This window comes from Silurus aristotelis (assembly GCF_946808225.1).
Source record: "Silurus aristotelis genome assembly, chromosome: 21".
Lineage (NCBI taxonomy): Eukaryota > Metazoa > Chordata > Actinopteri > Siluriformes > Siluridae > Silurus > Silurus aristotelis.
In genome coordinates, this window is record NC_139594.1 from 11,772,534 (window position 1) to 11,785,024 (window position 12,491).

At 37.1% G+C, this 12,491-nt stretch overlaps 1 protein-coding gene across 1 annotated transcript; it reads left to right on the forward strand.

The window, feature by feature from the left end:
• Positions 1 to 24: 24 nt before the first annotated feature.
• Positions 25 to 10,577, forward strand: susd5 (sushi domain containing 5). Its single transcript, XM_083523209.1, has 5 exons — positions 25 to 645; positions 5,163 to 5,334; positions 8,220 to 8,329; positions 8,463 to 8,651; positions 9,224 to 10,577. The coding sequence occupies exons 1-5, from the start codon at positions 558 to 560 to the stop codon at positions 10,450 to 10,452; spliced, it is 1,788 nt and encodes a 595-aa protein (XP_083379335.1). The 5' UTR covers positions 25 to 557; the 3' UTR covers positions 10,453 to 10,577.
• Positions 10,578 to 12,491: the final 1,914 nt, after the last annotated feature.

Below are 12,491 nucleotides of genomic sequence, written 5' to 3' on the forward strand. Positions count from 1 at the left end.
AAAGACATTCAAATGATTGTTAGGAGTTTGTGTGATTATGGGAGTGTAACTGCAGTGGGATTGCAGAAACTGCTCGTTCCAAACTACTGAGTGGTGATGCACCATATTTTGTCCTGACACTTTTAGCTGTATAACAGGAATAAGCAGAGATTAGAGAGGCGCGCCCTGGGGACAAGGAAAAGCTCCTAAATATGCTACAGCAAAATCACAGGCTGACTAAACATGGCCAATAGGGCGACGGGTTCCCTGTGAAGCGCACGGGCCACTGTGTGAGCGGGTCCCCCTCCCATCGTCCGCTGCGAAGCGCCTCTGTTCTTCTGCGCTCTCACTCCTGACGTATTTACTGACAGCACTGTGAGAGTTTTCACACAAGTCCTCCAGCAGCTCGGTAATGCGCCTCCGGTCAGATAAACCGCCTTTTCGCCACAGAGACTGCGCCTTACCGCTCCTCGCCTCCTCACCAAACCAGAAGCCCCGGGCTGTTTGGAGTGCGCAACGTGCGCGCCTTTCCAAAAGAATTTCGTTTGCCCCACTCTAAGGACTAGTGAGTCTGCGCTATGGGACCAGTGCTTGTCCGGGAGCTGGTGCTCTGCTCTCTTCTTGCATGCTTGACTTGGTTCAGCGTTGGCCTCGCCGGCGCAGATGGTGAGTTTGTCCATTCGAGATGAACGCTTTTTACGCACCACTACAGCGCGCACTTCTTAGTTTGTAATTGTTAGTGGGTGCACTGAATGTGTGTATGTGAAAGAGAGAGATAAGTGCATTTCAGATAGATAGATAAATAGATAAATAGATAGATAGATAGATAGATAGATAGATAGATAGATAGATAGATAGATAGATAGATAGATAGATAGATAGATAGATAGATAGATAGATAGATAGATAAATCCTCAAGTTTATTTAGGTTTGAATCACTGTTGGCAGAAATGACAAAATTCTATACCACAAAATTATAAGACAAAGAATATATATATATATATATATATATATATATATATATATATATATATATATATATATATATATATATATATATATATATATATATATCAATCAGACAAACAGTTAGAAAGCCCTGATAATGATCACATACAGCTGCTCCTGTTTGTATTAAACTTTTGGTCCCATTGCAGGTTACAAGCCGCACTCATGACTTAATTTTTGATAGTGGTTTATGTTTATCTGTCTGTTCTAATACATTTTTAACTTCAGTCCAGGCAGGTCGCTCCAATGGCAGAGTTTGAGTATGGTAAGAAACACAAAACTGGTCAGAAATGGAGTATACTCAGCAGTAAACCCAGCAGAAAGTAAAAAGCATCAAATCTAAAACAATTAAGACAATCAACTCAAAATGCACAAACAATAAGAGGGGGCTTTTACAGTGCTGTCAATGAAATAGGAGTACATTTACATTCACAGCATTTGGCAGACACCCTTATCCAGAGTCACTTACAACTGAGCAGGAGAGGGTTAAGAGCCTTGCTCAGGGGCCCAGTAGTGGCAGCTTGGTGGTGGGATTTGAACTTGAGTCCAATGCCTTAACGACGGAGTTACCACCTCCAGTAAGACCCAGAACCCAATGCCAATTATCCCAGTGCAATATAGCATGTTGATTGTAGCTTCCATGGGGAAAGGAGTTTGTGATTATGAATAAGGTTTATTTTAAAGATCTCTTCATGGAATCTAGTGAACAAAGGGTTACTGGCCTAAAGAAGGTGCAGTAATTGCATGGGAGCTGTGAGCAATTCAGCTACAATGATTAATGACCTATAAAATCTTAAATCCTTTAGACCAAGGGTTTGATTTTTGGCAGGTGGCTGTAAGTTTACATATGCCAAACACTGGGAAAGAATTTAAGGCTTTATCTGCACACAAAGGGAACACATTTATTCATTAATATATTTCTTGGTGTAAAGCTGACCAGCAGAAGTATCCTGAAAGGAGGGGTGCAGTGGACTTAAAGGTGTATGAACCCCTTTTTAAAAGTTGCTAATAGCAAAAACTGGTGGATTTCTTTTTTCATAAGACAGGTGTCCTCCTATTTAGCAATAGGGATCATGGCATCTAATTTCTGCTATACTGTGGCAAAAATGTATGAAGGTGGAATGATTTAATATAAACCTTTACATTTGTGAACTTTAAGTTAAATCTTATGTTCAGAGTTCGGAAACAATCCCAGTGTAACAGTATAATTATATGCTGTAAGAGTCCATTTTCTTGAGATGTCACAAAGAACCTTTTAGCCAACTTCTACACCACATTCACAATGTTTTGTAAAATCAGGATTCTTAAACATTGGACTGTAACATGACTAAATCTAAGGCTATCTACTTTTTTCTAATAGAGATACCATTTACAAAAAGGGATATGCGATGGGCTTTTACTGTGCTAAACCCTTGTATGAATTTGACTATATTTTACCCATGAGTAGTTTAGGCCATTGCTGCATTATCACATGTCTTATGTCTCTCTTTATCCATAAAGAGGTCTATGAAACATTTTTACATAAAATGCCCCTGTAGGGATGTAAAATAAATTAGAATCTATGTAGGCTACCAAACTGGCCAGTTATGCCCCTGAGATCCTCTTTGATAAAGACAAGGCATTAGAGAGTCCACACAGCATACACAGATGTAGTGGAAAATGTTTTTGTTTTATCTGTCTCTCTCCTATATCCACCAGATAATAGACACTGAACTGATTTAGCCTGGTAAAAAAAGATCCACACAGCTGGAACAGGGCAGGTGAGAAGTGTTCGTCCACATTTTGAACAGCAAGAGGAGAAAGCTATGTGCCACAGCTAAAGCTTAACAAATTAAAGGGTGATAGGTATAGCTTTCTTTTTTTATTTCATTATATTTTACCATTTGATTGAACTGGACAGAGTGATTCAGCTGCTATGCATTTATTACGGAGAAATATTAAAAGTGACTCCAAGGCTGGAACTGAGAAGCAGTTTGTTAGTGGTGTCATGCTGGCACCAAGGCAATAGGCATGTAAGTCACAATGCAACTTATGACATTAAAAATCTTTGACCCTGTCATCCTATCCAGAAACATTTACTCACTCCTAACATCTAATATGATCACATCAATGTAACAGACATTAAATCATTGTGGCATTTAACAGCAATAAAAAAAATAAACGAATGACTGCAGTCATTGATGGAGGGTCAGCTGAGGATTGCTCAGCGGTCTGATAGTTGGAATTAACCACATGTTTGGCACTTGGAACATTGTCATCAATCTCTTGTGTTTGTAATTATTATTATGAACAGTACAGTATATGTACAACGTTTATATTCAGTTCTGAATTAGATTGTCTCACACTACATTCCATTTCTCAACATTATCTCTCAATTTCTCAGTAGAAACCTAAAATGAATTACAGTAATGTTTTGGGGTGAATTAGTCATGACAGTAAATAAGTACACAGAGGCTTCACTACAATGACTGCACACTACTGTTATTTTAATCCTATGTGTGAAACTGTGACTACATGTGAGAGTGATATTGAAGTTGGAGCAGGTTAGTGGCAATTTTTGTTTTAACCTGGACTGCTTAACAGTTTGTCTGTTCATGTGTGTGTCTATGTGTTTATTGGGGTGGGGTTATGGAATGGTGCTAACTGTGGTGTTTATGTGTATATGTGAATTCATATTTTCACCCTAGAGTCATGCATCCTGTTTGGAGCTGAGATTCAGTCCTTATTTTGTATTACCTTTTGTTGAGAAACTTTTTAAGTTAGTGCCCATGTGGCACACCCGATCACTAAAAATAAAACATAATTCATACCAGTTACACACACAGACACACACAAACACACAGCTAACCTCATCTAACCTTACTCACATATAATCCATAATCACATATTCTTTTTTCTTAAGTGAATGATTTTTTTTTTACTTGATTATGGCAGGTGGAAGTTCCCTCTTCCTCATCATTGTTAAGCCCATTGCAATTTTATGCAACTTTTATACATTTGGGTTGAGCATCCAGTGTCATATACTGTATTTAGGAACACCTAGTATTTTATTGTTTTTGAGCCAAATATATTTTAAGCCACATATGATCGATGTTATATGATTTATATGTTTATATAACAAACAAGAATTGGAGAGTGAATGACTGGAAGAAAGTTATGTGAACAGATGAGTCCACATTTGACATTTTTGGCTCTAGCAGAGAACTTATGTAAGATGGAGAAAAGATTTTAGCAGACTGGCTCACACCCACAGTCAAACATGGCAGTGGAGGCTTAATGTTTAGGATTGTTTTGGATCAGGGAACCTGGAGACTTGTTCTGGGTCAAAAGAATACTGAAGCAGCATGGCTACCATTCCATACTTCAATGGCAGGCAATTTTAAACCATAAATCCAATCTCTGTAAGAAATATTTAAAGATTAAACAGTCAGCTTGAGTGTCATGGAATGGCCTGCCCAGTCACCACACCTAAATGCTATTGAACTGCTCTGGGATAAACTGGATCGTCAGAAAGAAATATCCATCTAGCAAAAAACACTTTTGGCAAGTTTTACAAGAGGCATGGCAAAGTATTTCAGTTGAATGTTTGGAGAAACTTACTGTCTGGATGGGAGAGAGGATTTTTCAAGGAAAGTAAATGTCAAGAACTGTACATTTATATTATTGTTTCATTAAAGTAATTCTTTATATTTAAATTTACATAGTTTGTTGCATATATGCTTTTGACAGGTACAGTATATACACTACATGAACAAACGTTTGTGGACACCTGACTATAAGATTTGTATGTGCTTTTTGAAAACTCTGTTTCATATTTAGTCCTCGTATACTGTTTTAATAAGCTTTCTTTCTCCTGGGAAGATGCTCCACACTACACTGTACTTTGGAAAGTGGTTGTTGAAATGTAGTGCTTATTGCTTCAAATTCAAGGGCGTTACTAAAGTAGGTTGAGAATATCTGACGTGCAGTCCACACCCCTTCTTGGCACACATATGGCTGGAAAAGTTAAAGTATACATATATATCTGCATATGTGTGTGTGTGTGTGTGTGTGTGTGTGTGTGTGTATATGTGTGTGTTGAATATGTACACATTAGATTTGAAGCAAAATAAATATACAAGTTGTTTTATTTTACATTAATTCTCTCTTTCTCTCTCCCTCTTTTGATTTTACAGGCCGGGTCTTCCTGCAAGAGTTGAGAAATGGTTCAGATGGGTTTGAGGCAGCCTCAAGTTCATGTGGACATCAAGGTGCTCGAATGGCATCTGCAATGGAACTTCGCCATGCTGTTGTTGAGTGCTCATTTTCTGCCTGTGCACGTGGTTGGCTATCTGGTCCCAGTATTGGGTAAGGGTCCCAATCACATGTTCACTTTTTTAAATATTTGTCATTATGACTGTTTACATTTGAGGATAACAATCCAAGTTTAGTGGAAGGTTGCTTTTGTGCACATTTAGAAAAAACACAATATGTTTTGCAAAAACTTTCCATTTGCACCTGCAGGCATTCAGGCCCCAGAGAGAGCTATAACTGAGGCAATGTCACAAAATACATTAGCACTTTCACATTGTTCAGTGGCTGTGCAATTCTACAGTTAATGTATACTGCTCAAAACGAAAGCTCAAATCCCACAGCAATTATCACATTGTGGATTTAATGTAAGTCTATTTCTTCTTTATACATGTAACCTTAAAAAAATGCTACCTTGCTAAGTTTCTGAATATTAAATATTAAATATTATTTAATATCTTTAATTTTCTACTGTTAAAATAGATGTGGAACCTCTTTGTTTAACTTATATTTAGAAAGGATGCAAGATACTATGAATATGCATTAATATACAAATTATAAAAGCTCATTGTTGCCCTGCTATCACTTCCAGTCACATTTCTGAATATGCCATTGCAAAAAGGTCATGAGCTCACACTGGTGTAATGTATCCCATTGCATATAAATCTCAGGCTGTCTCAAAATAGATAGTGTATATCTGGACATAACTAAAATTGTAAAGTCATGTTTTTATTATGACTAAATTTCCCTAAGAGCATAACACAATTACAATTGTCTTAACTTGGAGTGTTTAATGTAATGCTTGCACTACAATACAATTATATTTGTGCTGCAGTGCTTTCTGGAAACCAGCCCAGAATGAAAAGTTCTGTTTGTGTTGCATTAACTGAGATGGTCTATTTAGAACAACATTCAGTTACATGCAGGCTTATCAAAAATCAGAATACTTCAGTAAGTGTTCAGACCTTTTCTCATTTTGTTACAACCGTAAAACAAATTTTATTTTCTAACGAGTCTGCAAAAATACTTTTTTAATGTAAAAGCATGAACTGGTTTTCATCTGAAAAAAAACATGAAATAGCACATTTACACAAGTATTAAAAAATTCATAGAACTTAAAGCACCCATGGCTTGTTTAGATGTGGAAATGGTGCTGGATTATTAGTACCATTTCCCTTCAGTGATGTTCAACCAACCCTGTTCAAGTTCTCAGACATTTAATGAAAATAGCATACTTGCAATCAGTCGGCATTGTCTTGATTAGGTGTTCGATTCATAATAAATTTTAAATATGCATCTACCCTCAATTGTTATGTGTCAATCATTTGAAATACGAAAATATCCCTATTAAGCTGCTATGGGTTGGAATAGGTGATTAATAATACATGGCTTTCTATGGAAAGCTTGATGTGCATGCCAGAGAGGTCAATTTAGTTTAATCAGACCACAGAATTCTAATGTTTGTGACCCCCTCTAGGTGTGTTTCAGCAGACAACAATTAAGCATAAATAGTGGAGTCTTGCAGAAATAGTTGTGCTTTTGGCAGGTACTCACATTTTCACACAGGACCTCTGGAGTTCTTCAGAGTGACCTTCAGATTCTTGGTCACTATCCTGACCGAAGACTTTCCACCGATTTGCTGAGATGACCAGAGTAGCCAGCTTTTCTTCTATTTAACAAACTTTTTAATGCAAGAGTCACGCTGTAAGCAGTGGAGCTTAATACAGACAGAAGTGTGGCTTTCCATATTAAATCAAATTAACTGCATTTATCACTGCTGATTTTTAGTTAAATTTAAAAAATGGATATGGAATGCACTTGAGCTAAATAAAGAATGTCACAGCACTGGGTCTCTGTTCTTCTTTAAATGTAATATTGCAGGGATTTTACACCTGTTCAGGGTTTAGGGTTGTCTGCAGATTTATGAGGAATGAGTTCAACTGATTTTCGCTAAAGAATGTAATGTACCATGGTAATCATTTGTTTGGTTATACCTATAACAAGTGAACTCAGTAATGGGACATTTCCAGGGTAACTTTACACTCTTCTAATGTTTTCCCAAAGGAGAATCTTGACACTCCATCCACAAATACACCAAAACAAACACACATAAACACACACAGACACACACACACACACACACACACACACACACACACACACACACACACACACACACACACACACACACGCATACGCATATGCACACGCACACGCACACGTATACACACGCAAACTCACTCACGCTCCAGTTCTGACTCACATTCTACAAGTGAATGTTACAATGTGGGATAAGAAACTAATTTCTTGTCAACTTCAAGCACTGAGGAAAATTGAAGCAGTAAAGAAGTGAAGGTTGTCTTAAAATGTCTTTTCAATAGCTCTTGTTACTTTACTCTGTTTAGAAAATTATATGTTTAGAGTCATTTACTAATTTATTAAGTTTGCCCTAATGTATAGCTTAACTATGTATGATGGATGTTCACAGAAAGACTGACAAGTAAACATATAACATAAACCTACACACAACCTCTACTTACATGTTTGGTGATTATGAAGTTCTGGGTATAGAAATTTAGGGCTGCAAATTGTACTTGTAAATGTCATAGCTGTAAGTTGCAGAGCTTGTCATTAAAAAGTGAACAAAATTAATGAATCCTAGCTACTTTGGATAGTGGAACTGAGAATTGTTGAAAATACCATACCAAGAACACATGCCAAACCCATGCCACACCCATACGCACTGCTCTGCCTAACAAATTGTTCACTACAGATGCCAAGGTCGAGATGAAATCTCTTTATGGCAGTCATGAGTTATGATGTTTGCAGTAGAAAGAATATTCAATTTATTTTTTAGCAAACTGCTTTTGTGTAAGAGTGTTGTATAAAGGGTATTCTGGACCTCTGTATAGTAAATACTTTTCAAACTGGTCTGCCTGTAGGACAACAGTGTGCAGAAGCATCTCTGGAAGCTTACGAGCAGTGGACATGCAGGTGGAGAATGTGACTGAGACGTTTGAAAGACTGGCTGTGTTCTGTGTGAAAGACTCTGGTCAGTTGCTTGTGAAATGTTAAGGGGAACATAATAATATTTTCTATGTAACCTATATTAAATTATTATTAGCTAAATATTAAATTAAAAGAAGTTTTTAGCCTTTTTTTTTTTTTTTACCTACATGCATCAGGTGCTCCATGTGGAGGTCCACCTTCATTTCCTAATACACGTCTGCAAGGACAGACAGGCCTGGAGCTTGGTGATGAGCTTCTATATGCATGCAACCCAGGATACATTCTGCCCAGTGGAGAGACAGCTTTCAGCCTGTTGTGTGACAGCTGTGGAGAGTGGTATGGCCTGGTGCAGCTCTGTGTAAAAGGTGAGATGGGGAACAGAACTGAGATTTTACAAAGTGATATTTAAACACATAATTCATATGGATGGAGTACACTCCAGAAAAGCAAAAATGCTTTGATTTATAAGAAGGTTGGCACAACAGTTTTACAATTGGTAAAATAACATTTAACATAACATTTAAAATGTAACTTGAAAACAATGTAAAATGAAACAAAAGATATTATCAATCTTTCAATGTTGCACCATGATGAAATCTTCAGTCTAAAGTCTTCAATATTTAATATTTTTCTACAAAGGGGTTGTTGTGTTTATACATTTACATAGATTTGAATGTGTGTCCTGTTTGACTGTAATAAAAGCTTGCAGTCATTCCAAACAAATAAGATTAAAGACCTGGGTAATCTCTACAAATTACTTTTTAATATACTTATATTACTTAGATACTCATTAAAATATTTTCTATATCTAAACTAGTTGCTTTATAATTCTAAAATATAAAGATTATTAATGCTTTGCTGAGACATTAGTTTAGCTCAATAATATTTGTGAGTTCTAAATTAAATTGTTAGTATTAGTGTATTTGATGTATTACAGATAAAGCTGAGGCCTTCATTGATTATGAAGACAAGCTCCCCGATGACCATCATCTCTATGATGGCCTAGAAGAGGTGCATCATGTGATCCCTAGGCCTACTGATCATGGAGAGGAGGAAGAATCTACTCCTGAGCCAGACCTTTTAGAGCCAGTCATGGTAGGGGAAGGAGTGGACAGTATTGAGAAAACCTCTGCAGTGTCTGTAACAGAGCCTCCAGTATCTCAACTTAGCCAGAAACACATGTTTTGGTTCCCTTCAGAGGCTTTCCAGGAAGAGGAGCAACCTCTCATTACCACAGGCACACCTATTAAAGACCCCACCCAAGAGGAGAATTATATCTCTCCCAAGACTGGTGAACACCAGACAGAGCCTGAGATAACTACAGAGGATCGCGATGGGGTGTATATGACACACTCTCCAACTGACAAACCTGCCATTCACAGAGTAGGCAGCACAGTGGAGTCATGGCTTGATGGATATCCTATTCCCCGGGAGGAGGAGAGAGCAGGTGGAGAGTCTACAGGGGAGACAGTACCAGTGCAAAGAGTAGATATGGAGAGTGTGACAGACAGTTCAAAGGTGGAGGATTTTAAAAGTGTAACTGATGTACCAAAAGAAGCAGGTCTAGGAGGTGGTGTCCACAGCCACCAAAAGGAACCTACAGAAGGTGTGTCTAAGATTTCTGAAAAGCAAGAGTTTAGTAAAGTAACTGATCATCATGATGTTGGAGTTAAGAATGTAACTGAAGCTTTTTGGGGAGTGTACAATAAAGAGGAAGAGTTTCATGGTGTGACTGACAAGCCTCAAGGAGAAGTTTCTGACGTAGTGTCGATTCTTTCAGAAGACAGATATTTAGTTACAGAGGCACCAAAATTAAAGAAGGTCAAAGGAGAAGCCAAGAGACCACTGGAGGTGGAACATGAAAATGGAGATTTACCATTTCATGGTACAATCAACAGTATTAATGATGTTGAATTGAGCCCCACACCTTTAATCATCCACTCTCAGAACACAGCTGGCTTAGATGAGACAATGCTTAAAAACACACCTAGCACTGCTCCTGAGAATGTCAGCACCAGCCAAGTGGGATTAGGCTTTGAACACACTACTACACCTTTAGGAATGGCACCAATAGAAACCACACCTGCTTCCCTAGATCGTGTCATTAGCAATGTTGCCACACCTACAGTGAGTCTTGGAAAACCAAAGATTTTGACCATTTTGTAGCTCACACTCCCACTGTCGATGATGATGTACTTGTAGAAACCCATAAAAACCAGAGTATGCTGGATAGAGATGTGAACCGTAGCCTGGATCAAACAGAAGATGATGGATCTTGCACTGTACATCCTTGCCACTTAGCTGGCCATGGGCCAACTATTGCTGCAATCATTGTTAGTATTATAGCAGCAATTGTGGGTGTGGCCTTGGGTGTATGGTGTTACAAAAGAAGGCAACAGAAGACCTCTCACTATCAGCTGAATGGAACTAATAGACAAACACAATGCATTGAACTCCAGCAGACTGTGTAACCCAACATGCATTGCATACACAAACACCAAGTATGTTTGAACATTAAGAAGTACATGCACCTTCATACACACTACTATACACACAAGGTTACTGCCTAGTTAAGAGATTTCTGTGCAGTAAGAGAATTGCTTTAATGCTTTGTTAAAAGTTTTTTTTTTTTTTTGGCATGTTTGCAGTGCAGCGTGTTTGTGTGTGTGTGTTATTTCTTGTTATACCTGCTTATATATGATGCCTAATTATTTCATTGTGGATTTCTTTTCATTGTGTGGACTGCATTTGAAAGGATATTGATGTTTGCGTTTGAGACGCTAGATGCTTGTTGATATTTGAATTTTACAGGATTGTAATGTTTTTTGAAGAAATCTGTCTATCAGCCTTAGCAGATTTAATATAATGTGACAAGTTTAGTGTTTGTACACTGAATATAAATTCAGAAAATGAGTGTTCAGACAAACAGAAACAGTAAGAAAAAAATTTGTAAAAAATTGTAAGATCAGTATTACAGTAAGTCCTTTATCAGTGAAACATGCATGAAATTGGTTGTATATACTGCATATTCAACCTTGTTTTTATATTTACCGTTCCCTTACAGTACTTCATATAGGGTTATAGCACATGCGCCAATCACACATGTGAGCCAAAAAACATGGTACAAAATGGTAAGAAATAGTAAATCTGAAAGACATCAACCTAAATTATACATTTTTATGTATAATTAAATAAAGACAGTACATAATTATAATGTGCCACAGGCTTTCATAAGATTTAACATTGGCAGAAAGGCCAGAGAGGTAATCAGTACTAGAGAACAGGAATAGGCAGTCACAGAGACACCAGCAAACAGGCTGGATCTCAAATAACACAAGAAGTATACTATGTAATGTACTGTAAGAAACTTTAAAGTACATACCTAACTACTAACAATTCCATGAACAATGAATTTGTAAAATGATTAAAAATTTGGAGCCAGAAGTGATACAGCGCAAGAGAGGACCAATAAGCTGTAGAGCAATCAGTGTTGTGTCAGTGTTGTGTCAGTGTTATGGTGGAGACTCTGTGGCAGTTACATTTTTAGCTTGAATCGGTATAGGTAGAGGTAAAGTATTTTTGTGGATGCTAAGAAGCGATTTACATGTTTTGGGTGTAACAAAGGCGTTTATGTTTTATTGTTTTTGTCAAGCACTTTTCTTCAACCAGCAGATGCCATTGACTGATTTCCTCCTCAGTTCTTTGTTTTTAATCAGAGTAAAATTTATTGTAGAGCTTTTCACATTTTGTGATTAACCAGTAATGAAGTGTGCATGTTAGCTAGATAGGTAATATTAGCTCTGTATTTTTAAGTGTCCTAATAGCCATCTTTAAAATTATTGCATATTGTTTTTACTAAGAAAAAGTAACCAGCAATACATTTTTTAGCACACTGTCGAGTGTTGTAAATGTATGAAAATGTTAAATAAATTGTTTGTTTAAGAAGTTAGATTTTTAGTGGCCAGATGGCTATTTGAATGTCAATTGTATTGTTATAAATGGCATGCTTATAAGCTTAAACATTGTTTATAAATGTCTTCAAAATGTAATTTTACAATTGGTTGAATGAACAAAGTATTTTTACTACATGCCATAATATTGACTATTTAAATTATTTTTCCTATGAAGCAGAATACCAGGGTGAGGTAGTGTATTTATTTTTAGTTTAGGCTCAATTTAATTCAGAAACACATGTGTGCTAAATG

What these genes read in the sequence shown, in the direction of transcription:
- susd5 (XM_083523209.1), top strand. Translation starts at nt 558, where the DNA reads ATGGGACCAGTGCTTGTCCGGGAGCTGGTGCTCTGCTCTCTTCTTGCA. An exon ending in CTATCTGGTCCCAGTATTGG is followed by an intron (nt 5,335 to 8,219) that starts GTAAGGGTCCCA and finishes GTCTGCCTGTAG; the next exon opens with GACAACAGTGTGCAGAAGCA. An exon ending in GTTCTGTGTGAAAGACTCTG is followed by an intron (nt 8,330 to 8,462) that starts GTCAGTTGCTTG and finishes TACATGCATCAG; the next exon opens with GTGCTCCATGTGGAGGTCCA.